The sequence below is a fragment of the Cygnus olor genome, chromosome 2 (genome assembly GCF_009769625.2).
Source record: "Cygnus olor isolate bCygOlo1 chromosome 2, bCygOlo1.pri.v2, whole genome shotgun sequence".
NCBI classification, from domain to species: domain Eukaryota; kingdom Metazoa; phylum Chordata; class Aves; order Anseriformes; family Anatidae; genus Cygnus; species Cygnus olor.
Window position 1 is genome coordinate 155,343,527 of NC_049170.1, and position 25,638 is coordinate 155,369,164.

Here is a 25,638-nt window from a genome sequence, read left to right on the forward strand (position 1 = left end):
GATGTTGCTTAAGTTTGTGGTATTTCAGCATTCCTATATACTTTTTATTCTCTTTCTATCTGAAATTCAGAAGTCAGGCTTAGAATTTGTTCATGTGGTTTACAAGAGAGGTGCCAGTAAGGAGCTGGAAGAGCTCAGAACTGTGAAGTTTATCCATACAGCATGACAACCATTTCCACGCATTAGTTAATATTTAGCTGTTATAGACTGTCTTGCCAGACCTTTCTAGAACTACAACTGATATTCAGTGGTTTCCTATCATACTCCTCTTCCTGTGATGCTTCTCTTATATTCTTCTGTGCACTGGAGCCACGTTCTTTCCTTTTGCATTGCCTACCATGTCTATTTTATATTTCAAATCACACGTCTATCTGGACAGCTAGCCTTGAGTAAGTAAACAACAGCAAAGAGGCTTAAAATGTCAATCAAAAACCGTGGATGCGACTTTCATGATAGCTCTTCACAGATTCTCATCCCATTACCAATCTATCAGTTTGTGACACAATCTTCATACAATGGTCAAGGCCAGAATAATCTTTGGAAGGCTATGGTGGGAGGTATTATGAAAACTCTTAATAAAACAGTCTTGAAGTAGAAGATATACACAGTCAATACCTATTTAATCAGTGTTATGTGGAGAGGTTGTGCTCCTCCCTTATTTATTAAAAAAAATACAGAGGTGAGAAGGAAAAAATAAAAACGCAACACAAATGTTAATTCAGTTCAAGTGACATCAGCATTGAACTTGAAACCAGAAACTCCTGTTCCAGCTTAATCAGAGACTTTATCTGTAATACTGAGTAAATTACATGTGACTGGATTAAAAACCTGTCCCCATACACTAAAAGCTGCATCATTAATACAAACCCTGCCATCGCAAGCTCTTCTATGCCCAACAGTGGGAAAATATAAAGGAGCCTGGTTCTCTGAAGCACTGTGCAGCCAGCAGACCTTTCTGAAGACAGATATGTTTGTTGGAAATTCAGGATTTTGGAAAAGTGGTCAACTAGCACCAAAATAAAATGTGTTTTTTTTTTTTCCTAGAAAAGGAAAGAAAGAAAGAAAAAAATCTCTCTGTTTTATCTTAGTTGCAACTGAAGTTCTGCAGAGGATAAAGGCAAGAAGATGCTTTGCAGGAATGACTCCTGCAGAAACTGTCTATATCTTCTAGAATTAGGACTGAGCAGCTGACTGAACCGTAATTTCTATAACCAAATGAATAATTTAAACGACATTAATATCAACACCTGGCAAATACTTCTTTAGTATCTTGTTGCCATTTTCTTAATTTCTACATTTTCCTCGCTGAAGTTACTTAAACTCAAACAGCTCAAGTATGGTATTGGATTTTTTTTCAGCGTACCAGTTTCAAGAAAAATCTCCTCTAAAGCTGGGTCAGCACCTCTGAAGAGAACTTGTGTTGGAACAGTGTCTCTTTCTCCAGCACAAGTGTGCTATTCCTGCTTCAAGAACATTGTCGTATCATTTACTATTGGGTCATTTCTGGGAACTGTCAAAATACATGAAAAAGAGATCGCTTTCAACTTGAGCCTGCAGGCTTTAAAGAGTAATCACTACTGAAGTGTATTTCTTCTCTGCTACTACTGAGACGTTTCATATGACTCCCTGTACTACTGAGCTCTTCCAAGTTTTTCCCTTCATGCATTTCCTTTCAGCAATGGCTGAATATACACTACCTTGTGTTCAGATTGTCAATACACTTGTAGCAACAAGGAGACCCTTGTAATCTGGGGAAAAAGAGAAGTCACTTTGCTTAACTCATCCAGTCACATCTGTTGCCCATCCTTTAACTTTTCAGTTCTTTATCTCCACCTTCTCATCTTTTAAATTAAGGATACTGTTGTGGTCCCCTTGGCCTATATTTGCAGAGATGGGAGTGATATCAATATCAGATGCCTTCAGTATGAGGTTTGGAGCAGAGGAGAATAAGGATGTCAGAGGACTTATATATGTAAGTCCTGTGACTGATCCTCATGGAGGCATTATTCCTACTTGAATTATTTTAGAGATGTGAAATTTGATAGTTTCTTGTTTGTACAAGATCAGCAGTAAAACACTGCTAACCCTTCCACTTGTGATAGGCAAGTCACTTGAATCAAAAAAGTATTGTAATGGGCTTACATGGCAAGATTTTGACAGCAGGGGTGCTACAGAGGTGGCCTCTGTGAGCAGAGCCCAGCAGCTGCCCCATGTCAAATCAGAGCCAGCTCCAGACAGCTCCAAAGGGACCCGCTGCAGGCCAGTGATGAGCCATGAGCCATGCTGGCTGGGCCTCAGTGAGAGGAGAGTTTGTTTGTTTGTTTGTTTGTTTGTTTTTGTTCCCTTAAGAAAGGGGAAAACAAACAAACAAACAACAACAACAACAAACTGCTGCTGCAAAACAGCAGCTGAGAGAGCGAGGAGTGAGAAGCAGCCCTGCAGCCCCCAAGGTGAGTGCAGCAGGAGGTGCTCCAGGCACGCAGCAGCAGTTTCCCTGCGGCCTGTGGAGAGGCCCCTGGTGGAGCAGGCTGTCCCCCTGCAGCCCATGGGTCCCACACGGAGCAGATCTCCACGCTGCAGCCCGTGGAGGAGCCCCCGGTGGATCAGGTGGATGTGGCCTGGAGGAGGCCGCGGCCCATGGAGAGGCCCCGCAGGAGCAGGCCCCGGGCTGGAGCTGCAGCCCGTGGAGAGGAGCCCACGCAGGAGCAGGGGGTCTGGGGGGAGCTGACACCCATGGGGGACCCGTGCTGGAGCAGTTTGCTCCTGGGGAATGGACCCCGTGGTACGGAGCCATGTGGGAGCAGTTGTTGAAGAGCTGCTGCCTGTGGGCAGCCCCTGCAGGCTCAGTTCAGGAAGGACGGCATCCCGTGGGAGGGACCCCACCGGGAGCAGGGGCAGAGAGGGACCGTGAGGGAGCAGCGGAGATGAAGCGTCAAGGACTAACCACAAGCCATATCCCCATCCCGCTGTGCCACTCAGGGGTAGGAGGGAGGAGGTAAAGGAGTATGGAAAGGGTATGTTTGGTTTGGTTTTGATTTCTCACTGCTCTGGTGTGCTTGAAACAGGCAATAAATTATATTAATCTCCCTATGTTGAGTCTGTTTTGCCTGTGATGATAATTGGTGAGTGATCTCCCTGTCATTATCTCAACCCTTGACCCCTTTTTCATCATACTTTTCCCCCTGTTCCTTTGACAAGTGAGAGTGAGGGAGCAAATTGGTGGAGTTTAGCTAGCCATCAGTGTAAAACCACCACAAGTGTAAGTGAATGCAATAAAATTCTGTGCAGGAAACAGGCTGGCTACCTCAGTATTTGCATTTAGACCTAAAGGCTTAAAGAACAGGGAGAGATTTTTATCCTATTTATACACGATTATATTCTACACCACAAATCAGCCTATGAAGCATGTATTCAGCCTATAATGAGCACACTATGAAACAACAGTACCTCTTCCCATGGTTACCTGAGTTTGTATTCACCATCTTACTTTGTTTTATGAATATAGTCAGGCTTTTGTAGGCAATCACCAAACAAGCAACCTCACAGACACATGCAAGCACTAAATTCAATTCAATTCACTGGTGTTTTTTGTTAATCGACTGGCTAACACAAAATGTATCCCCTAAGACCAGCCACCTCCTGCAACTGAACACCATGTCAGGGAGTACTCTCTCTTCTGAAGATGCTCATCACTAATAAGCCCCAGATTTCTTCCTTGCATAAGCCAATTTCCCGTTCCACATTGCAATTATGTAAATGAAGGTGAAGTTCCCAATTACTCCCATTGGCTCCTCTCAGCTCATAGTTAAAAAGATGAACAACATTAAATAACTTTCATTTCAGGCTAGGGAAAGATTAAAAAAAAAAAAAAAAAAAAACTTTTTTAAGGATTTTTGTCTTTATCCCCCAAGGGGAAAAATGGATGAAAACCCACCTCCAGATTTTATCATTCAAAGAGTTTACTTCATTGTCCTCGGTCACTGAATTTCTCTTTACAGCTAACTGCTACCAAAACCAGGCACAGTGTAACGTAAAATTGAACAACATTCTTAATTAAATCTGTCTGATGTGACATGAAAGCCTCCAACACTGTTGAAATTGCTTGGAGGCAATCTATCACATGAACATTTTTATGCCCGTCACCACAACTTCACAGTGTGTGTTTTTCACTTTCTTTGTTATCATGCATGATCTTGATTGTGGAGGTTGCTTATACCCATTTTACAGGTCGGAAGCTGAGGCAGAGGTTGACTTGGGCCTGTCTCATCAATATTCAATATAAGCCAATAAAAAATCATGCCCTTGAGGGACTTTGAAGATACGTGTCTTGCCTAACATTGGAGAGGAAGCCTGTTGCAGAGTAGGAGATTGAAGCCAGATCTCACAGTCCAGCAACAGTCTAGACTCCCTGTCCTCTTCCTCTCTTCCTAATACTGTAGAAACATCTACTACTGGAAATCAAAACACACAATAATTTGCAGTTTAATTTGGTTTCATTAAAACCTAAAACCCAATTCACAATAAACAGCCTTCCTATTACAATCCACAAACCAGAGAAATTCATTATAGAAGTCTAAAACTCTGCTTCTGTTTCCTGCCTGCAACACCAACATGACAGCACGTGGTAATTCCTTGGATCCTGCCAGAGGTCTTTTGCAGTCTCTTCTAATCTAAATCTTGAGACTCTGAGCTCTGGTGAGTGTATTTTCAATCAAATATTATTATGGCTAGTACCACAGAGATCCTTATTGTGTTATTTGTACAAGAAGAGATTTTTCATCCCCCACAAATGTAATACCTACTTTATTAGTGGTCGATTGGAGTTATTATGGTGCTTCCCTCTACTTAAAAGGGGGGAAATTAAACCTTGGTATTTCTGAGCAGAAGAAAATACTTGCCATGGTGACAAATCCCAACTTCCACATATTTCTTAGAACAGAGACTACTGATAAGACTCCTCAGATCAACATCATACCAGTACCATCACTCAGTTACACATACTCACCTTGAATAAAATTTTAGTGTGAGATCTGTCATGTCCCATTTTAGTCACAGAAAAAAACAGGCAACTAATGTAAGTTGATTTTTTTTTTGTTTTTGTTTTTGGTAACACATAGAGAGAAAGAAACATCTAACAGAAAATCACTGTAACCTAAAATCCATCCTTTAAGTATGTGAAGTGAAGGAAGCCCTCCCAATGTAACCTACGCAGAAAGCTTGCATTATCATTTTATGGTACTCAATGTAGCTTTAAGACTACTCAGGTCTGCAATTGTTTCTAAGATTTTGTGAGAAGCTCCCTTTCCTCCTCCTGAGGTTGCAAGTTCAAGTCCAAAGTCAAGACCTGCAGACACCGATGCAAGAGAGAGTTGAACCCTGCCAAGTGTAAACTATAGACATATGTGCTAAACATAAATCCAGAGCAAAGTGATATTACTCTTACAAACTTGTTCTAGTTGAAGTGTAAGATGAGAGACAACAGATGGACAGACATAAACAGATAAGTCCAGGAAATAATGAGACCATATTAGTTACCATGACTGGAAGTACACTTAGCACAACACTAGGCTGGCCTTTCATTAAGCCTGAACCTTGACCAGAGCACTGCTGGAAAATTTTATAGTATTCAGAGGGAAGAGAAGACAATCAGGAGGAGTTACATTAAAAAAAAAAAATTAACTCAGTATTTTCGATAACTTCCACAGATAGTTGACCTCCTGTTTTCAGGCTCCTTGCAGACAAAACATAACATTTTTTGCCTACACCTCTGTGGGGTTTTGAGGACTTTTTGGTGGAAACTGTGAGAAAAACTTGGCATGATACCAACAACTGCACAACAGTTGGTGCAAATACCCCTAAGGTAACGGACAGCAAACTTCCACCAGAGCATGAGGCAGGATGAATAATGTAGAGTATGATGACAAACAAACATTTAGCACAAGGACACTGCTCTCAGGAGGTAAGGTGGTTTAAAGATGTACTAGGTCACAGAAGTGTATCAGGTCAAAGCTAGGGTAGAGATCTTCAGCAGGGTTTGGGGCTTTATGGTACAGGCATAAGCTCTTCTTTACCTCATGAGGACTTGAATTAATTCACAATAACGAGGCATGTTGATTAGCACAGAAGGAAAGTGCTACATAAAAGTTCCAAGACCTAGTAATTAATAAACAAATACTAAAAATCATTAAGCTGTGTATTTGAGCTGTTTACATTAAATTAGTTCTTTTCGCCCACATTTTCAGTTGGTTTGCTGTTTCTCCTGAACACATTAATATGCATCTTCCCAGATCTCTATATACATGACAGCCATTTAGCTTATGTTTCGCAGAAAGTGAAAGAACACTGCCTTAAAACAGTAAGATTTCATCTAAGAATAGGCCTGAGTTGAAGAAGACATTAAAGAGAAAGTTTCCACTGAGAAAGTATCTGGCTGGATATGTTATCCTACCCAGGCACTGCGCAGAAGGGACACAGCTAAGCTGGGGAGAAAAACACTTTTTGCTGTTTGCAGCTTAAATCTCCTTCCCTCAGAACAGCCCTTAACTGCACACTTGTCTCAGCTGGTCTCTGTTTCATATTCCCAATGAATAATGCATCTACAGTGCCCCTGCAGCCTCGAGCTTTGGTGGCCACAGAGGGTCACAGAGCAAGGGAAACCGTGCAGTCTCCTGGGACAGAGTGGCAGCCTGAGGTCTGAGGCAGCTCTGCATTCAGGTCTAAGCTCAGCCCGTGATTCGCCTCCTGGATCTGGAGGTAGAGGCATCCATCAACACCCACAAGGCGCCAGCCACTGAGAGGAGTCTCCTATGTTGGAGTTCAGGTGAACTGACAGTATTTGTGACCTGCATATAAAGGAAGAAGCTTCATATTTTCCTTCACGCATAAATAAAAGAAGAGGTACTAGGCACCCCTAACCCCCTTACTATGCCACCTTCCCTGGAGTGCTTAGGGCTAGCACCTTCCACCAAACTAACCCTTGTTTCTGGCCGTGAGCCAGCAGCTGTACTTAGATTGTGAAAAGCAGAAGCTGGTAAAACCACTGCTGCAGATTTTCCAAATGCATATTAGTTATTTCTGGCAAGTTAATGTGTAGAGGTGGAGAAGAAATATTTTCATAAGCAGAATTATTCTCCTAATTTTGGACATGATACAGCAGCTATGATGATGTTGAAGCACACTTCCATTTAGGACATGAGCCATATTCAGAAAACTCCCACCTAGAAAAGTGTCAGTGGTTTTAATTGTATTAACAGACACCCGGATTACTGTTATTATTTCAACTCATTACACAGTGCGTGGTAGAAATAGTAGGTCAAACATTTCCCTCTTTGGATCCACTGTATTACTCTCTAAAATGTGAAACAACCATAACAAGTTTCAAGACCATAAATAATTTTCTGCTCTCCTACACTGTCACATATCCAAGAATATGAAAGCTCTTTATATTAAGTAATTAAGTTTCACAATGGCCTTATGATACAATTAACCCCATTGTACATATGGGGAAACTAAAACAGGCTGATTGCTCAAGATCATCGCTAGGAAAAAGAGCTCATAGGAAATCATAAGAATTAAGGACCAGTGAATCCTTCTGGGTCCTCAAACTTTCCAGTTATCATATGCCACACAGGCATATTTATAACTTCATCAAAGCCCCCTGTTAAAAAACATGTAAGGGTTTCTGCTTCTGTTAAGCTCTGTCCTGAAGTTTTTGCTTCTGGTACTCACTGTCTTGAATTCTGATACATTGGTTTCTATCCCCTTGTGCCATAGTTTCATTTTCTTTATTTGTTTAACCACAAGAAACATCAGTAACACATGGATATCCTTTACAGTGTACTTTCAAAGGAGCTTCTTTATAAAAGCAACAAATGCTAAAATAAATTTCTTTGATCTAAATAACAACCCGAATGATGCAATTTCACGAGTGTTTCTACTAACATAATGAGAAAGCTTTATTCTTATTCTTAAGGGAGATTGTGTTTATTGCCTAGATTCTTTTTTTTCTGTATCAGCTTTTGACACTAATATCTGATGCCTATTAGGTAATGTGAAATAATGTGCGATATCTTTTCTTTCTTCTCTTTAAGAAGAAGAAAAAAAAAAGTTACAATGCTATCCCTCAGTCATATGCCGTTTTTCTTATGTTTTCCTTTGCTACTCAAATGTCATTCGCAGCATTTATAAAACACTTCCGTGAAACAGATCTCTCAAAGTTATAGTCTGCAGTACTAGACTGTAGAAGTATGGCCTATATTGGCTGCAGACCAACTTTATCACTTTCTCCCCTGACAAAGATGCAGCAAGTTGACTACTCTGCTGGTCTACCCTCTTTACACGCAGTCCTCGGAGGCACATTTAAATGTGCAATTTCAGGGTGTTTCTGATCTTGTGAGCGAAGGGTGTTGTGGTAGCACATATAACTTATATGCACTATAACTTCACCCACACATATGCAAGGGGAAGACTAAGCTACGCAGTATCTGCCATAGAAGGTGACCTTTTACAGCCTGTCTGTGAAAGCCAAGTATGTAATTTTGAACCTTGTTGGTTTCTACAGAATGCATGTTATTGCACCATCTATTTTTATGCCACCAGCTCTATAATTTAAAATCAAGGTGAAATCAGAAGGTTTCTTAAGATTGATCCCCAATCTAGCAAACCTCTAAGCAGGTGCTCATCTAAGAAACAAGCAGGATCCATTTATAGCAACAGGACTGTTTTCAAGCTTCAAGTCACAAAGCAGCATTTTGCTATGCAGAATTTTACAGCAGCCATCAGAAAAGGTGTCTGCTCTTAATTGATCAGGGGATCAGGTCATATTCAGGGTCTCCATATAATGTCGGATGAAGTTGTTTGTACTGTGATGCTGTCAAGGGACATGGACGAGGACCCAAATTTACATTAGAAAAGAAAACACAAAATAAAAAGGTGGGTTGTGTGTGGCATTTTTATTTCTTTGTTTGTTTTCTCCCAAATAGCTTGCAGCTCTTTGAGCCATCAGGTTTAATATCCCACTTTAAGTGCTTCCTAACTATTCAGGCAGGTGGAAAGACAACGCAAACTGTTCCACATTCGGGATGCACGTTGCTTCTCATCTTCCTGAAAGGTGTGAAAGTTTTGTATGAAATCCAGCACAAAAAGTGTATTTGAGTAACTTCTGTGCGTAGAAATCTACAGGAAAGGAAGTGTTGGGTTCCAGCATTACCTGCAGGCTCTGACTGTGGTGTCACACCAGCAGGGAATGCAAGTCTAAAGAAGGAAGAAGAAGGTTGGAATCATTCTCCTATTCTTCAATATGTTATACAGAACTCAGGTCACATTTTTCTCAGCCCTCTATTTCTTCCACAGTGTGCTGTATTTTCCCTGGACTCCATCTCAAGTATTTTTCATGGAGAGAAAAAGATCAGGCCTCATAGGCAGCAATTAGAGGATTCAATGCTGCTGTTCAAACCAGGCTTGCTCTCCATGCAAACAGATGCTGGCAAAATCTAAAGCAAAACTGGGGATTTCCCACTGGGACGTGTGGTTCAATGCCAGGACTTGTCAGTGTATCATCAGCATCGCTGTAGAAGGTTGCTAGGCACTGCTGGACAGGCTGCCTACAGGATGTCTCAAAGGTCCTGCCACAGATGGTATATTGAGAGATATGAGAGCTCCTACACAAGGAGACCTTTCTTTAAGGGCAGTGCACACATCATCAGTGAGAAAGTGATTTGACACTAGGCAGGGTATTATACCATCGCACACATCCCTTCTGTCCAATTTAAGCATCAAAATGAAATCTAGGGACTTAAAGGGTAATCTCAGTCCAGGAAAAGTGCTTATGCTTAAATGGACCAATTTATTTACTGACTTATTTCTTCTCACAGTTAATGGATAAATAAAGTAGCTGTACAAAGAAAATAGGAATAGCCGTATTCAAGCCAATGCTCTTTGTTCATGCTGGTAACAACACTTCCTACTTGCCTTTATCTGATCTTTTTGCCTTCTTTCAGCAATAAGGAGAACATGGGGAAGGTGAAGACTAACTAAAACCACAAGAGAAGGAGACATCAAATTTCTCTGATTACAGCTGCTAAAAAGGCAATGGGTGCTCCACTTCTTTCTAGTATGAAGTTATTCAGAGAAAGCAGGCCAACCCATTCTTTCAAGTGGAAAGAAAAAAAAATCCTCTCTTAAAAATTGGCCCTGGACATCTTTCTACAAAGACATGCCACAATTCAAACGCCAGAGCTGTGCTTTGTGCACAAAGCACTTGCTGAGGTTCTGTGGCTTAGGTTCAGAGGGTATCAGACTAGCTATAAAAATGGTCCTTTCTGGACCAAAAGAAGCAATGAACAAATCTCCCAGAACATTTGCCTCTCATCATGACACCATTACCTTGCCTGGGACATAAATTTTCTGCTGATGGAAGATTTAGCAGGTCATTTTGAATCACTCCCTAAAGGGTATAACTTTCTAGCTATTTGGATTCCTGTTTATCTTACACACTTAGAAAGTTATTGTCATATATATAATTATATCTGAAGTAATACCATCATTTTACAGATAAGACAGAGCCAAGGACACACAGGTTGTTCTGTCTATGTCGCTGTTTCAATCCGTACGCCACAAGATTTTTCAGAGCACTCCCTGCCAGTGTTATCAATGTGAAATTAAACTAGCCAGAGTTCCTTGGCCAGAATAGTAAATTAAGCATATACGTCTGAAAGGCCCATGAGTACAACTGAATGCACAGAAAATTCTCTCATTTTTCTAATTTATGATCACATCTAATACATAATGCTAAGCTTCAGGGCTACTGACCACAGAGCAATGTCCTAGAGAACTGTTAACAGCACAGAATGCTTTGCTGAACCTTGAATTCAGTTCCTGGTTCATCTAAATTCAAGCCTGGCTACTATTTCCCAGTATATTTTTTGTCCATCTATGACATTTATGGTGAAAATATAATTATTATTTTTGTCTTGCAAAATATAAATAAACAAACCACCGTTAACACAATTTCAATTAAATACTGTGACACTGCAGAAGGAAAATGTGAATTCATTTTTTAGATCATTGCCTTTGTGCTTAATTGTTTTCATAGGGCAGCCATTTCAGTATTGCCCAGGGACAATTCTTGCTGAACAAACTGGAACCAGTTATACAGACAAGTTAAGATTTTTATTTATTTAGTTAGTTGGTGGTGCCACATTAAGGTCCAATGAAAAGAAAAAGGAAGGTAGAAGAAAGATGATCTCACATTGGAGTCTTATCATTTTCCTTTTTTTTTTTTTTTTTTTTTTAGCTTGAGACATTATGTTGAAGTGTTATGCAAAAATCCTGACTCAAAGTATCATTTTTGATTATTTGCTGGGATAGACATGGGCACCATTTGCTCCCTCTGTTGCCTGACTCACCCTTGCTGATTTTTATTATTACTTCTTAATTTGCATATATACGTGAAAGCACATAGTGCAATCACAGCCCTTTTGTGCCAAGGCTTGTACAAACACAATGGATATGTCTCTCTCTGCTGAAGTTCCTCGACTTCTTTTATAGTAAATGGAAAGACATAGGTGTGATTCAACTCATCTTAAAATAGATATGTTAAATCAGTCCCTCAAATTACTTATTTCTCTTCTTTGACTATAAAGGGAGCCTGGCTGATTAGCTTAGGTGGAGATGCTCACAGCATAGATATCAGCAGTTAGATAAGATGATTCTTACCCTTAGTCACAGGTTCCCAGGGCCGCCTCCATCTCACAGCCATAACTCAAGTTACAAATGATTTATTGCCTGCCCTTAAAATACAACCTAGCACATCATTATAAAATAAGTATTTCGTGAATATATAGAAAACTTGGTAAAGTAAGGTTTCTTCAGAGGCTTATTCATAAATCATGCAAGACAGCCTCACGGGAACAACCACTATTATCTGTAAATGCTGAGTATATACATATGTTTCAACTAATGAATATCTACTTCATATATAAAACCTATCATCTATAGATCTAAAGATATTTTACAGAGGTCAACACTACCACTTCTGTTCAGTAGATGAGGCAGAGAGGTGAGACGAGGCTTGCCAACTGTAGTGCCACAAATGGGCTCCATCCAGTTGCTCCAGAACACAAGTCTAATACTTTATCCCTCAAATCCTAACTCTGATGATCCACTGTGTCCTACAATCACTGGGACATCCTGATACTCCCAATAAGCCATTGCTCCCTGCAGCACATCTATAATGATTTGCTGAGCAGAACAGTAAGATATATTCCACCATCCAAAAATGTTTTTAAAGAAAGGTTTACAAGTGCTTGTGGTCCCCATGCAAAAATACAATCACATCTTCCTGAAAGTGTTCCTACTAGTTCCATTTAATCCCTACTAATTCAGACCCTAAAATCTTGAGGCTCAGATGCCTGGTGAAGTCTGAGATTTATTGGGTAACTCATTGCTCATTGGGTAGAAAAACCTTCAATCTGGAATTACCTGCTAAATCTGAATTTAAAACATGAGAGACTGAGGTGACAGTCTCATGATTGCCCAGCTCATTACTAGGGTAACATAGCCCCTCTAACACATACATGGCTGCAGACACAGCTCCTTCACGTAACCCCTCACTCTTCAGCCCTTTGGACATATGCAAGATCCTCCCTTAACTGGTGATTCATAGCCTTTACCAAAGGTGTCTACTCCCTTTTATCTGTAAATTGAACTAGTGAAAAACAACTCAGTCGTGACACCTGCCCATTTCTTAACTAACATAAATCCAGCCCGGTGGCATCTTCTACAGAAGTTTCTAGTATTTTTGTAGCCCTCTGTTCAGTACATTGTATTCCCTTGGATACATCTTATCTAGAGGGAATATGAGGTTATTACAGCTGTCAGTTTAACACGATAGTGTCCCACATTCAAAATGAAATCAGGAGATGAGGGACGAACTTTCTGTTCTATCTATTATTTCTCCAGAAAGACAATATACCCTTTACTTAATACTAGCAATAACTCTGCTTTCAGGTACTTGAAGCTTACAGGAATTTATAGCTCCCAGGAACTGTGAAGCCAAACCCATTCGGTTTTTGGCTCTGATGACAGACTTGAAGGAGTTTTGCTGGTAAAACAAGTTTGTTTCCCATATAGGATTCCAGCTACATTTTATGATTTTTTTCCTATGATTTATATAAAAATTTTATGTGATAGTTTGTAAAAGAGGGTTGTTAAGATTGTCATGATTTGTCACAAGTTATCCATTTTTTAATATTACTTCTCCTTCTTGGCAATTGGTGAAGAGGAAATATCGGATCTTACTGCAGATTTTCAGCTTTGATGAGGCTATTTAGTTAGCACATTTTGACATCCTAGTTTCAAAAGTACTTTCCTACAGAAACTGTAGTGTTTCAGGTTGGGAAAAAAATAAAAAATAAATGAAATAAAATAAAAAGATGTAATCAATCCAAATAACCACCATTTCTGAAAATTCAGGCTCTGAAGACAAACTTCTATATCATTTTACAAGCCCATACCTAAAAACTGCCAAAAATCCACATATCCCTGGAATGAACCTGCCACCAAACCTGCCACTTTCATCTGCATGTACTAAGTACATCTACATTTTAGGTTTGAGAACTCTACTGCTGAAGCTTGAAAATGAATCTTCTTAAGCAGAGGAATACATGCAGACCCTCAGTTTTTATAATTAAGCTAAAACAAGCTAGATTTGAAAGTGCCGAGACAACATTTTTCAGGCAGAAACCTTTCCAATGTATCATCATTTTCCTATTTAAATGTTTGAAGAGACTTCTTATAGTTTTAAAATAATATATTTAGCATATTTATATTTAGAATAAATGCAGATGTTATATTTAGATTAAATCATTTCTAAAGGAGACACCATTATTTTTAAATTGCTTGATCAAAAAGTTCAGAATGTTTTCTCCCTCAATGTGACTTTTGATTAAAGCTGCATATTTCTAAGATGAATCTTTTATCTTAACCTTACCTTTTGACACTTCCAATTAGCCTCATGGAAAGAATTACATAAAACTGCCTCCCTGCCAATACATAGATTCAGTGAGGATAAAAAGAAGATACCCTATTAATTTCCTTTTATGAAAGATCCTAATATAAATGCAGTTTCTTATGACTGTATTGCTCTATAAACCAAGGTTCATTTCTCAGACGTTGAAATGTGAGAAGATAGGTAGCACTTTGCATCAGTGCAAAGTTTGTTGTTGCTTTCTTAAATACACAAACAAAATCTATGTTGTTCTTTTGTTGTTGTTGTTGTTGTTGTTGCTGTTGTTTTTGTATTGTTTCATTGTTGTTTTCAAACTCATTGTCAGTTCCCTAAGAGCCCTGTTCAGTTACAGGATTGACTTCTGAAAATGACTCTGAGCTTCAGAAACTTAGGTGAACAAATATTTCTTTGCTGTGTCACCTAACTGTGTAGCTGACGTTCCACATATTTATTTGAAATACTAATTCAGATGAGAAAATCCCCCAAATAAAGCAACGGACATCACAATAAGACATCAAAAGGACATTTTTTTCTTCAGTGCACAGCAGGAGGAAACAGCTGTCTGGATGCAACTATCTACTGAATTAGTGAAAATGACTATTCAGCATTTAGGGCATTTGTGGATGTTGAAGGACTTGCACAGTTGAACTGTACATTAGACTGAAAGCAGCAAGGATCACTGTGTGGGGAAATCAGAGACATGTTAGTAAACACGTAAGGACCTCTGAAGGTCCTGCCTCCAGAGCAGTAGGTCTGAAAACCCCTATGGATCATTCAACAATAAAACTGAAGGACATTGTTGGCCTTAAGCAGCAAAAATGGTGTGGGGGCTCTCTCTGCATCTGAACAACTGATTTCTGTTCCTACCAGACCTTCAAGTTGCCACTGATGATGAAATTTTGTTGTCTCGGACTCACTGCCCAGGGAGAGAGCCCCATGGCATGCGTTGGTGCTTACAAGCCCTTCCCAGTTCTGGATTTTTCACTTTGGTTTATTCCTCTTCATCTTTTTTCCATGTTCGGATTAACTTTATTCCCATCTCGTGGAGTATCACTGAATTCTGTTCGATCATTGGTATACCAATTCATAAAATTTCTGACTGTCTTTTATGGTCTCACTGGTAATAAGGGTTTCTAAAATAAATCATCACAAAGTCATTCCTCTCACAACAAGGTCTCCTCTAGGTAAAAATTTGTATCTGTCAGATATGCTTTATTTTACATATAAAATACATTTTTATTTTCAGATTACTTTAACAAGCCTTGAAAACAAAACTATGTATTGGCTAAAATATGAATGTCTTCCCCCCTTTTCTCATGCTTCAAAAGCAGTAAGCTTATCTTCACCTAATGGAGGCAAAAATTACCTTTCAAAAAGTTATTGAAACTAATGACTGCAATTTCATACTATTCCACAAGTCATGGTGCTGTTTCTTCTTGCTCTAACGAGCAACTAACTGCAAATGCCTGTTATGACTGCATTAAGAAGCAGTTTACAAGAAAAGATTTTTTCTTTAAAAATCAAGGTAGAATTCCTCCAGTAGAAACTTTTTTTTGAGATATGCAGATAGTATTAAAAAGATTAGGATCACTAATTGTCTATTAAAAACAGACACAAACAGTTAGTCAAGGAGCATATTATAATTATAATTAACCCTTCAGATTAGGTTTTAGGTCTGCGGTAGTCCCAGAATGAACATTTAATTTATAGGAAAGGGCAAAATTGTCTTGTAGGCATTCAATGTGGGTGATCAGGAACTAGTCTAGCAAAATGAAAGCATGGGTTGCAGCAATTTTCTTCATTTTCTGATATACTCTCCTTTTTGCACATCACAATTTAAATCAGGCTAATTTTTTTCTTGACACCTAATGTAAGGTATTCCATTTTATGAGAAATCATCAAACTATGCGTACATGAAACATCTCTACAACACCAATTAAAAGAGCTAATGTGTAATGGCAAATACTGCATCTCGCCTCCCCTGCATTATATGAGATAGCTGAAAAAGAAACACATATTCCTTGACTCTCTTTGGCTTTCTGCACTATCAGCAAATAACCCAATGTAACTCAGTAAAATTAAGTACAACACTGCTACGATCTAATAAAGATTAGACTAGCAGGTACTATTTTTTCTTAAATACTTTGTATTACTCGTCATTAGATTTTCAGAACAAGTTGTCAAAAATATTTGTCTGTTTGGAAAGTTTTGAAAATTTGTAATGTGGTACTTCTGGAGGTGAGAAACAAAGGAAATCTGAGCACAAATCAAAGTCCTAAGTAATTTCTTTAGTTATAAGTCATGCAATTTTTTTTTTTTTTCTCAATATTCACCAAATTTTTTCCCTGGTCTGTAATGTAAACAGGCAAGCAGGTCTCCATGGTCGTGGTGCATGAGAATGAGGCACAGTGAGCCTAAAAACAGCATATAGCAAAACCTAACTGAAGCTTTCACTAATAAGGAATAATTCTCTGTCCAAAAAATAATACATCCAGGTGGTGTGTATTCTATTGCAAAACACTGCAGAGGAAATTCAAAACTATACTTTTACTGAGATTTAGCTGCACTGGCACCTTCAAAAATGTAATTCAAGCTTGTATGTCTTCCTAGGTGATAATACTCCTAAAATTTACCCCAAATATACCACTTTCCTTAAGTAATCTTCACTTGTACAGGTCTGGCCTCCACTCTTCTCCACTCAGGTGGTCCAGGAAATCAAGATACAACAGCTAATCCTAACCGCTTCTGACCATTGTTATTTTTCCCAGTATTTTCACCTTGTATGCTTACCGGCAAACTTTTAAATAAATATGCATTAAAGATATGATTTAAAGATAAGCTCCTGCAACCTTTTGTCTTTTATCTATAGCCTGGAAACCACTGAATGACTGTGTATTCATAACTTTTATGAATCCTTGTCTCCAAATTTATATGATAGCCCAAAAACTTATGGAAGACACTTAGTGGATCATAAAACAATTCAGCCAAGGAGCTAATTGTACCAATGTGCTAGTATGAGATGGTACATTCACTTTCCCAGCTCCTTTGACTGTGCTTGAGTCATGCATATTCAGCCTAATGTATCCTGCCGGTGGACGTCACCATAACATATTTTAATAAGCCATGCTGCTGAAAAGAGGCACAATAAATAGATAGATAGATAGATAGACAGATAGATAGATAAATCCAGTCAGAAAAGCGCTTCTATAGTTTGGCTTTAAGATATGTCTGCATTAGCTCAGCCTTGCAGAACTGATGCTGAGACTGACAAGTATGTGGCGTTATGAGCTGCACAAGAAAAAGCAGTGAGCATAGTTTGCTCTTCATAAGCCAAAAGGAGGCTGCATCAGTCATGATGTCTATTCAGAGACAGAAAACTAAATCTCATGGGGTCTCAAAAACTGCAGAGAGAAACTAAAGACTGTACACAAACAGCCTTGTTCCTTCTCTCCTTTTACAGCGGAGGAAGTCACCAGCCACCAGTCTCCTCCTGTTTTTAAGGAAACCCACCACACTAATAATAGTTAGGGGTATTAAATAATTGTATATATTTTTATGGTTATATATTTTTACACATACATATGCATGCTACATGGCATATTTAAGTTCAAACAGCTTGAGTCAAGTCAAGCCTGAGTGCCTTCCCCTCCAATGAATTCTTTGAAACTATTCCTCTTCTGCTTCTGCAGATGAAAAAAACTAGCAGAAAGCAAACTAAACATTGCTAATGCTGTCAGTTTCCACACTTTTCTTGTAAATCCCACAAAAGTTAATAAAATAATAATTATTTTATATATGATTTTGTATATGCCAAGGGTGATTTACATTGGAACAGGATGAAAAATATTTTTCTTCCTTCCTTGGGCATTTTTCACACTACAGTGTATGCCAAACCAGAACTGGACTTTTTTCTTTCTGTAGAATCAATTTTTTTACTCAGACTTCGAGTTTGGAAATTTTTATTCAGACTTTTTTTTGTGTGTGTGTTTTTGTATACTTATTTGTATTTTATGCAAGTGTAATTTGTAGAATTATTTTGTATTTTAATGTATAATTTAATCTTGGTTAACTGAACCAGACTTTCAAACTGAAAAAAGCAAACATTTAATCTATGAAATAATGTTAAATTTGAACATCTCAAATGTAAAAATGAAAAAATCAAAATGTAATATTCAAGTTCAAGAACTCATTAATCTTGCACTCACATTTTTTCATCCTCTCTGCACAGTATTGAGTGAAAAGGACTCCATTGCTTATTCTCTACAAGCTGTCATTAACATTAACAAATTTTCATCCAGAAATCATTTAGAATAGTAAACCAACTCCTTCCATTGTCAGCAAGGAAAGCCACACGTAAGAGTGTGCTTGCAGATAAGGTGGCATGAATTTCTATTGCTTTTCTGACATAAAAACCCAAGAGGAAAAGGGCAGTTTAAATTCTACAAGTACTTAAAGGATCTATGCTGATAATAATAATGGTGCAATGAATTAATTGGTGTGCCTAACTGTGATGTATGTCCAGAAATGTCAAAATTATGAAGATACACCTGAAGAATATCTAACTGAGAAAGTGCTACAATAATCCTACGGTATGACATTGCTTTACCAGTGGGTATCCTTATACTAAGGACAGTGCATCCCGGTTTAACCCGGCAGGCAGCTCAGCACCACACAGACATTCACTCACTTCCCCATCTCCCAGTGGGAAGGGGGAGAGAATTGGGACAGAAGAAAGTAAAAGCTCATGGGTTGAGATAATTGGTCACCTGCTGACCAATGTCCATCCCATCCCTGAGCAGCAGACCCCCACCCCAGCCAGCCACCTCATGGTAATATTTCAGCATGATGCCACATGGTATGGGACATCCCTTTGGTCCACCTGGGCCAGCTGTCCTGGTCCTGTTCCCTCCCAGCTCCTGCTGCACCCCCAAGCCCCTCGCTGGCAGGGCAGCATGAGGAGCTAGAAAGTCCTTGGCTCTGGGTGAGCACTGCTCTGAAACAACTGAAACATTGGTGTGTTATCAGCATTATTCCCATCCTACATCCAGAACACAGCATCATATCAGCTACTAGGAGGAAAATTAACTCTATCCTAGCCAAAACCAGAACACAAGTCTGTACCAGTTTCCGCCAGCGTGAACCTGGCTGTGGATTTGGTATGGTTTCTGTCAACACTCAGTAGTGTTCACTAACTCAGAAGCTCCTACCTCCGTAGGGCCCCAAGACAGCACCCCAGTGGTATGTACACTTTTACAGCAGGAAGTGAAGAATTGTCTTTATATGCATGGCTTTTCCTCAATATGTAATTTTGTTTTGTCCTTCTTTTAGTTCCAACCCCAATTCATAACGCTCCTCCAGCTTTGAAAGTCCAGAAAAAAAAAGTCATATGTCTAAGTAACACCTTGACTGCACAGTGCATCTGTGCAATCAAGGTCTCCTGGACCAATCTTGTCCACCCTATCACTTTCCTTCTCTGTTCTTTTCACATAGCAGCAAGGACTGCTCTGCACTGCCCTTGTGAGACCCCAGCTGGAGAACTGTGTTCAGTTCTGGGACCTGCAGCACAAGAAGGACACCGAAGTATTGGAGTGAGTCCAGAGAAGGGCCACAAAGATGATAAAGGGGCTGGAGCACCTCTCCTACAAAGACAGGCTGAGGGAGTTGGGGTTGTTCAGCCTGGAGAAGAGAAGGCTCTGGGGAGACCTCATTGTGGCCTTCCAGTACCTACATGGGGCCTACAGGAAAGCTGGGGAGGGACTCTTTGGCAGGGGGTGTAGTGATAGGGCAAGGGGGAATGGCTTTAAACTAAGAAATAGTAGATTTAGATTAGATATTCAGAATGAAGTCTTTACTCAGAAGGTTGTGAGGCCCTGGCACAGGCTGCCCAGAGAAGCTGTGGATGCCCCATCCCTGGAGGTGTTCAAGGCCAGGCTGGATGGGGCTTTGGGCAACCTGGTCTGGTGGGAGGTGTCCCTGCCCATGGCAGAGGGGGTGAAACTGGATGACCTTTAAAGGTCCCTTCCAAAACAGACCATTCTGTGACTGCTCTTCAGCTGCCTCCTCACTCACCTAAGCATGGCCCAGTCTGAAATAAGCCCCCTTGCACACCCCCAGAGCTGAGCATGAAAACACACACATGCACTAAAACTCAAGCCCAACTCAGTAACATCCCACACAAGAACAGAAACCTGAACAGTCAGAGATCAGTACGGAAATCCAGGATTGGATCCAAATCCAAGATCAGACTTTGAAATTAATGGCCATACTTCACCTGTTCTCCTCACGCACCCTGCCCCATCTCCAGCCATGTCCCACCCCTCAGGAACCTCCTTACCTGTCTGTCCCGCAATTGTAGCAAAGAGCCTGTGAGGAATCCTGGATGGGATTTTCAGCCCAGCTCTTATCTGGTAATACCTGGGGAGACAGAATTAAAAACGTCTTGCTGTTACACAGGTGACTGCTTCATCCGTCTAAAAAATCTTTGAGAACATATCATGGGCATCTACACACAAACAGAAAGGCCCAGAACAGACTAGCTCAGAAATACTGAGCCCTTTTCTCTGCTTTGTAGTTCTTAACTGAAGTTATCATTTATACTGACGTTATCATCCCCATCCTATTTTATAGCAGTCTGAATGAACAGAGACCAAATGTGTAGCTGATAAGGAAAGGCTGTGAAATGAGCTTGGCTTCTCACAGGGTAAAAAAAAAAAAAAAAAAAAAAAAAGTGAAAAAAATACGTATGGAAAAATGCAGGGAAATCAGTGACAAAAATTTAATGCAAAATAAAGGAATTGGAAACTTCTGTGGAAAGAAAATAAATGTGCCAATCGCATATCCAGGAAAACTCATTTTATACATAGGGATTATCATTCTTGTGTTCCATATTGAGCATATCATATCTTTAAAATGTTGTCATTAGCTTCAATCATACCTCAAGCAGTTGTTTTCTAGTTATTTGCTATCCTATAGGTGATGCATACATTAGGTGAAGGATGACCAAAAAAAAAAAAAAAGAAAACTTAAGAAAACTTCAGTAGTTTCACCAGTTTATTACACATAGTGCAAGGTACTTTACAAAGTTTGCAAATATGAACTCAGTCCAAATGGAGAAATAAACTTATCCTAGTCTTCCCTTGTTGGCACTTTCATAAGCAAGGAATAACAGGCGATGCACACCAGTAGGTATTACAGCTCCTAAGTACACTTCGCTGTAGCACAGGACACCTCTGACAGTTCACAGCTCTCCCACTGAGCTGCCGCAAAACCATGCTGGTGTCAGTTCCCCTTTCTTTGCATTTTCCCTCCTACCCTATGTTTGGTTTATTCATTTATAAATGCCTCACATCAGGGTTGTCTTACAAGTGTGTGGAGACATTTTCGGCCTGATTTGTTTTCATCTTCTAAATACAAAAATAAAATCTAAATTAGAAATGTAAAGGTCTACCCAGCACCTGAAGACTTTATGACAGTTGGCAGAATTGTTTCTCCAGAAGAGTATAACACTACGTGGAAATGAACTGTTAGAAAATCCAGTCTTCTGAGAACTGCTGAATAAACAACAGCTCATACAGGTCACGCTTAGCAATGTAATCTTTACTAGGGATGTAATAGTGAATAATCTAGATCTGTCTCTGCTAGATTAAAAGCTGATGGAAGGGGTCTGATGGGGAGAGAAAAAAAAATGTCTTGGTGACAATTCTCTTACGGTCCCTCACTGCTGAAAGCTCACCTTACCCTACCTGCTCCAACTTGCAGATCCCTGCCACCTGGATATAGTCCCAGCACAACCCCTAGCACTTTTTGGTATCCTTTTTGGCATCTGTTTCAGGCAAGAACTTGGAAATAAAACCTCTCCATTTATATTTTAGTTTTCAGAAAAGAAAACAAAAGAAGCTTTGACTCTAAACACACAATATCTAGTTAAAATACAACCAAACATTAACTGCTTGATCCTTCTCTCCCTTACACTGTTCTTGTACAATGATTAAGAGTTTTGACTTAATGTTATTGGTGCTGATTTCTTCAAGAGCAAGTACCAGAATTATGCCTTAAGACCCTTTGTATTTTCATTACAATTATATGCAATACAAATATTTAACTGACAAAAATACCCTCCTTGGGCTATACACACAGTCTAAACATTTTGAAATTACAGCAATGTGGTATTAGTGCATTGCCAAGGCAGGGTAATAGGACACTACTCAGTATGTACACATTAATGATGTTTTGCTCCATGTCCCTTCCACTAGATTTATTCCTAAGAATCACGTCCAAAACTGCCTGGTAACTCTCTTAGATATTTGTCTCTTAAGATCGTGATAGGTTAGCTTTGGCTAAGAGCCAAATTTCCACCTAGCTGCTCTTTCACCCACCCTCCTCAACAGAACAGCAGGAGAAAATATGATGAAAAATCTTGTGGGTCAAGATAAAGACAGGTAGGTCATTTACCAGTTCCAATCACTGGCAAAACAGACTCACCTTGGGGAAAATGAGTATAATTTCTTGCTAATTTAAGTAGTAAGAAACACCTCCCCCCCACTCTGTGTCCCTTTTCCCAAGTTCAACATCACTCCATCACTCCTAACTCCTCTCCATATCCTCGAGCAGTTCAGGGGATGGGATGGGGGTTGTGCTCAGCCCACCACAGCCCCTCTAAGCTGCTCCTTTGTCCTCAGACACTGCCCAATGCCTTGTGAGCATCTCAAACAGCCCTAAACATTTTCATCAGGAAAATGGCTTCACTTGGCCCAGACTAGAACTGCTAACTGTAACACAGCCTTGGACATCAAAAATACATGAAGATACCTAAATATTAAATTTACTGTTGTTTTTTTTTTTTTCAAAGTGAGCTAGGTGCAATGGCATAAAATAGCTAGCTCTTTATCTTATTTTAGCCTTTCCCTGTTCATCCCCTTTATTCTGGCAAAATCATTTGAATGAAGTCATAAATATACCTACTTCCCCGTACCCAACGTGTTTAACTGTTCAAAACCAAAACTGCACAGAAAAATGATAGAAACCTAAGGCACTCTATGATAAAGGTTAAAATTAGTTTACAGGTCCAGATGTGAAGAGAATCGAGAGACTGGTGAGGTCTGCAATACTGAGGAATATGACTATCATTTCCCCTTAGATTTTACATGTGTGTATTGGGTTTATATGGCAAAGATTTGGTAGCAGGGCACTGCAGGTGTGGCCTCTGTGAGAAGAGTCCAGAAGCTGGCACATGTCAGATAAATGCCATTTTCCAGTACGAATTCCATACTGGAAAAGAAGGAATTCCATCATGGAATTTGATACACTCATCCTAAAGAAAGGCTTTAGAGAATGGTTCTATACCCAGAATACAGAAGAGACTTGTGAATCTCTCTCGTGTTCCAAGCTCTTTGCGTTATGTTTGTGTTGCAATGTCTTGCACCATAAGGTAGTGTCACTGTTGATCCAGTAGATTAATGCAGAGAACGATGGTGAATTAAGTCCCCAACATCCCACTGATATTCATGGAATTCAACAGATAGGGCAGTGAAAGGATCAAGGGCTCAAAACAAAAGAATAAATTTAAAATGAAATAGAAATGCTCAGATTTTATTAATTCATTGCTTTAAAATAGAATAGTTTCCCTGAAAATTTTTGAGAACAAGTCATTTTTCAATGAAAGTTTTCAGGCAAAATGTTAAGAATAGCTCTGAAGGAGATTATAAATACTACAAACATAATAAGAGCAAAGAGTAGCTTAGGTGACCAGTAAGGGGCAAAGACATCCTCATTTGAGTTTCACCAGACCTCTTGTTGTGTGGTTAAAGTAAACATCCTACAGGAAATTAAATTAAACCCATTATCTGCATTTCTAATTTTAATCCCCAAATCAGTATTCAAATCATAAGACAGGCAAATATTGCCCATTCTTTCCCAGATATTCCTCTATTTGCAGGTAGGGAGAAATTATCAAATACTGACTTTACAACTAAGCAAAAACATAAAAATTAAGGTTCCTGTTCCCATACTGTGAAGTTGTATGATTACTTCAAAATAGCTTGTTCATTACTGAAGAGCGTTTCCCTGATCAAAATACAGTCCATTGTAAGTACGGCATCCCATACATTTTTTTCAGCAGCAAACAGATAAATAGCTCCACTTCCCCACGCCACTGCCCTACTCCTCTCTTGATTGTGCTGTAAAAGTATTAGTGGGAACAAGACATAAAACAGACCCCCACTAATGAGAGCAAATAATAAAATACTCTTTCTGTCAGTACCTCTGCAAACATCCACACTGTTACATGAGTGAATACTGTCCTCAGTCCTTGCTAACAGGATGGTAGATGGAAAACAGCTTTGACACTAGCTAATACCAATCCTTCTGTTACACTGCGGTACTGCATGAACTACAAATGGGATAGATAAATCATGCTGAAGCAACAGGTACAGCTGAGCATGAAGTGTTCCTGTTTTTCCTCAGGATGAACCTAAACATCTACAGCTGACTCTACCTACCTTTATCAAGAAGTGGCCTCAAAGACTGGTCACCCTCACCAGTCTCTTCCAATCCACCCAAGCAAGAGAGGGATCAATTTAGAGATGTGAGCTCTCTTCGGAGTCTTCATGACCTCTTCTCATCTGAGCGGACTATTTGCTATCTGGACACTGGAGCAGCAGAGCCTTGAGGGTGGTCTGAGCTGAGCATGGAGGCAATTGAACAGACTCTTTATGTAAAAGTAACTGCTATCTACATTGCAGGCTTGGGAAGAATTCCTACAGAGAAGTACTTCAGCTCAGCCCAGCTGAGTAAACATCTCCAAAATGGAGTGAACACAAAAAAATGCAAAGAATGGGAACTAGATCTAAAGTCAAATTTATGCCTAACACTGGAAAATCAGGCTGAGGTAAGCATTGCAAAAGCCACTAATATAGCTTCAGGGTGTTCTCCACCACGTATGAGCAAGCAAAGGAAAGGGTTGCCCAATAGTGATACAGCGCTGACACTAACAATAAATAAGATTTTATCCACCAAAATAACAAAATATTTTGCTCTCCTGCTTACTTTTCATGAAGAACACAGATAAGAAGGCTAAAGAAGAGTACAAAGCTTTGGAAAAAATCACAACCAAGATGCCAAAATCAAAGAGATCAGCATGCTAGGGATAGTGAGGAGGAAGCATGAAAACCCTGGCAGAAGTGTCACATGATCTGGAAAATTGATCATAAAGATTTACAACAAACCCAAGAAATCAAGAAAGGTACTGTAGGACTGGTGATGTGCAGAAGAAGGTCATTTTTCTAAGGTGTTTAAATGGACACCACTATGGGTTTTTGAGTGGCGTCCTACAAATGCACAAGGCTTTACTGTAGATTTTGAAAGAAAGAATAATTAAGAAATAAATAAGAAATTGCAATAAAATTATTGTTTTGCTACAAATGCAATCATAAAATTATGGAATATCCTGAGTTGGAAGGGACCCACAAGGACTATCTAGTCCAACTCATGGCTCCAGCAGGCTCGGTGCCATGACCGTTTCCCTGGGGAGCCTGTTCCAGTGCCCGACCACTCTCAGTGAAGAACCTTTCCCTAGCATCCAATCTAATAATCTAATCCAATATCCAATCCACAGGCTGTGTCTGGCTCATTAG

At 39.6% G+C, this 25,638-nt stretch overlaps 1 protein-coding gene across 2 annotated transcripts in view; it reads right to left on the bottom strand.

Moving 5' to 3' along the window:
• The window catches only part of FAM135B (family with sequence similarity 135 member B), a 206,780-nt gene that overhangs the window by 92,094 nt on the left and 89,048 nt on the right, over positions 1–25,638 (bottom strand). For both annotated transcript variants that reach the window (XM_040547333.1, XM_040547332.1), the window contains exon 3: positions 20,343–20,422. In XM_040547333.1, coding sequence (XP_040403267.1) covers positions 20,343–20,422 — 80 coding nt within the window. The remainder of the gene's footprint in view (positions 1–20,342; positions 20,423–25,638) is intronic.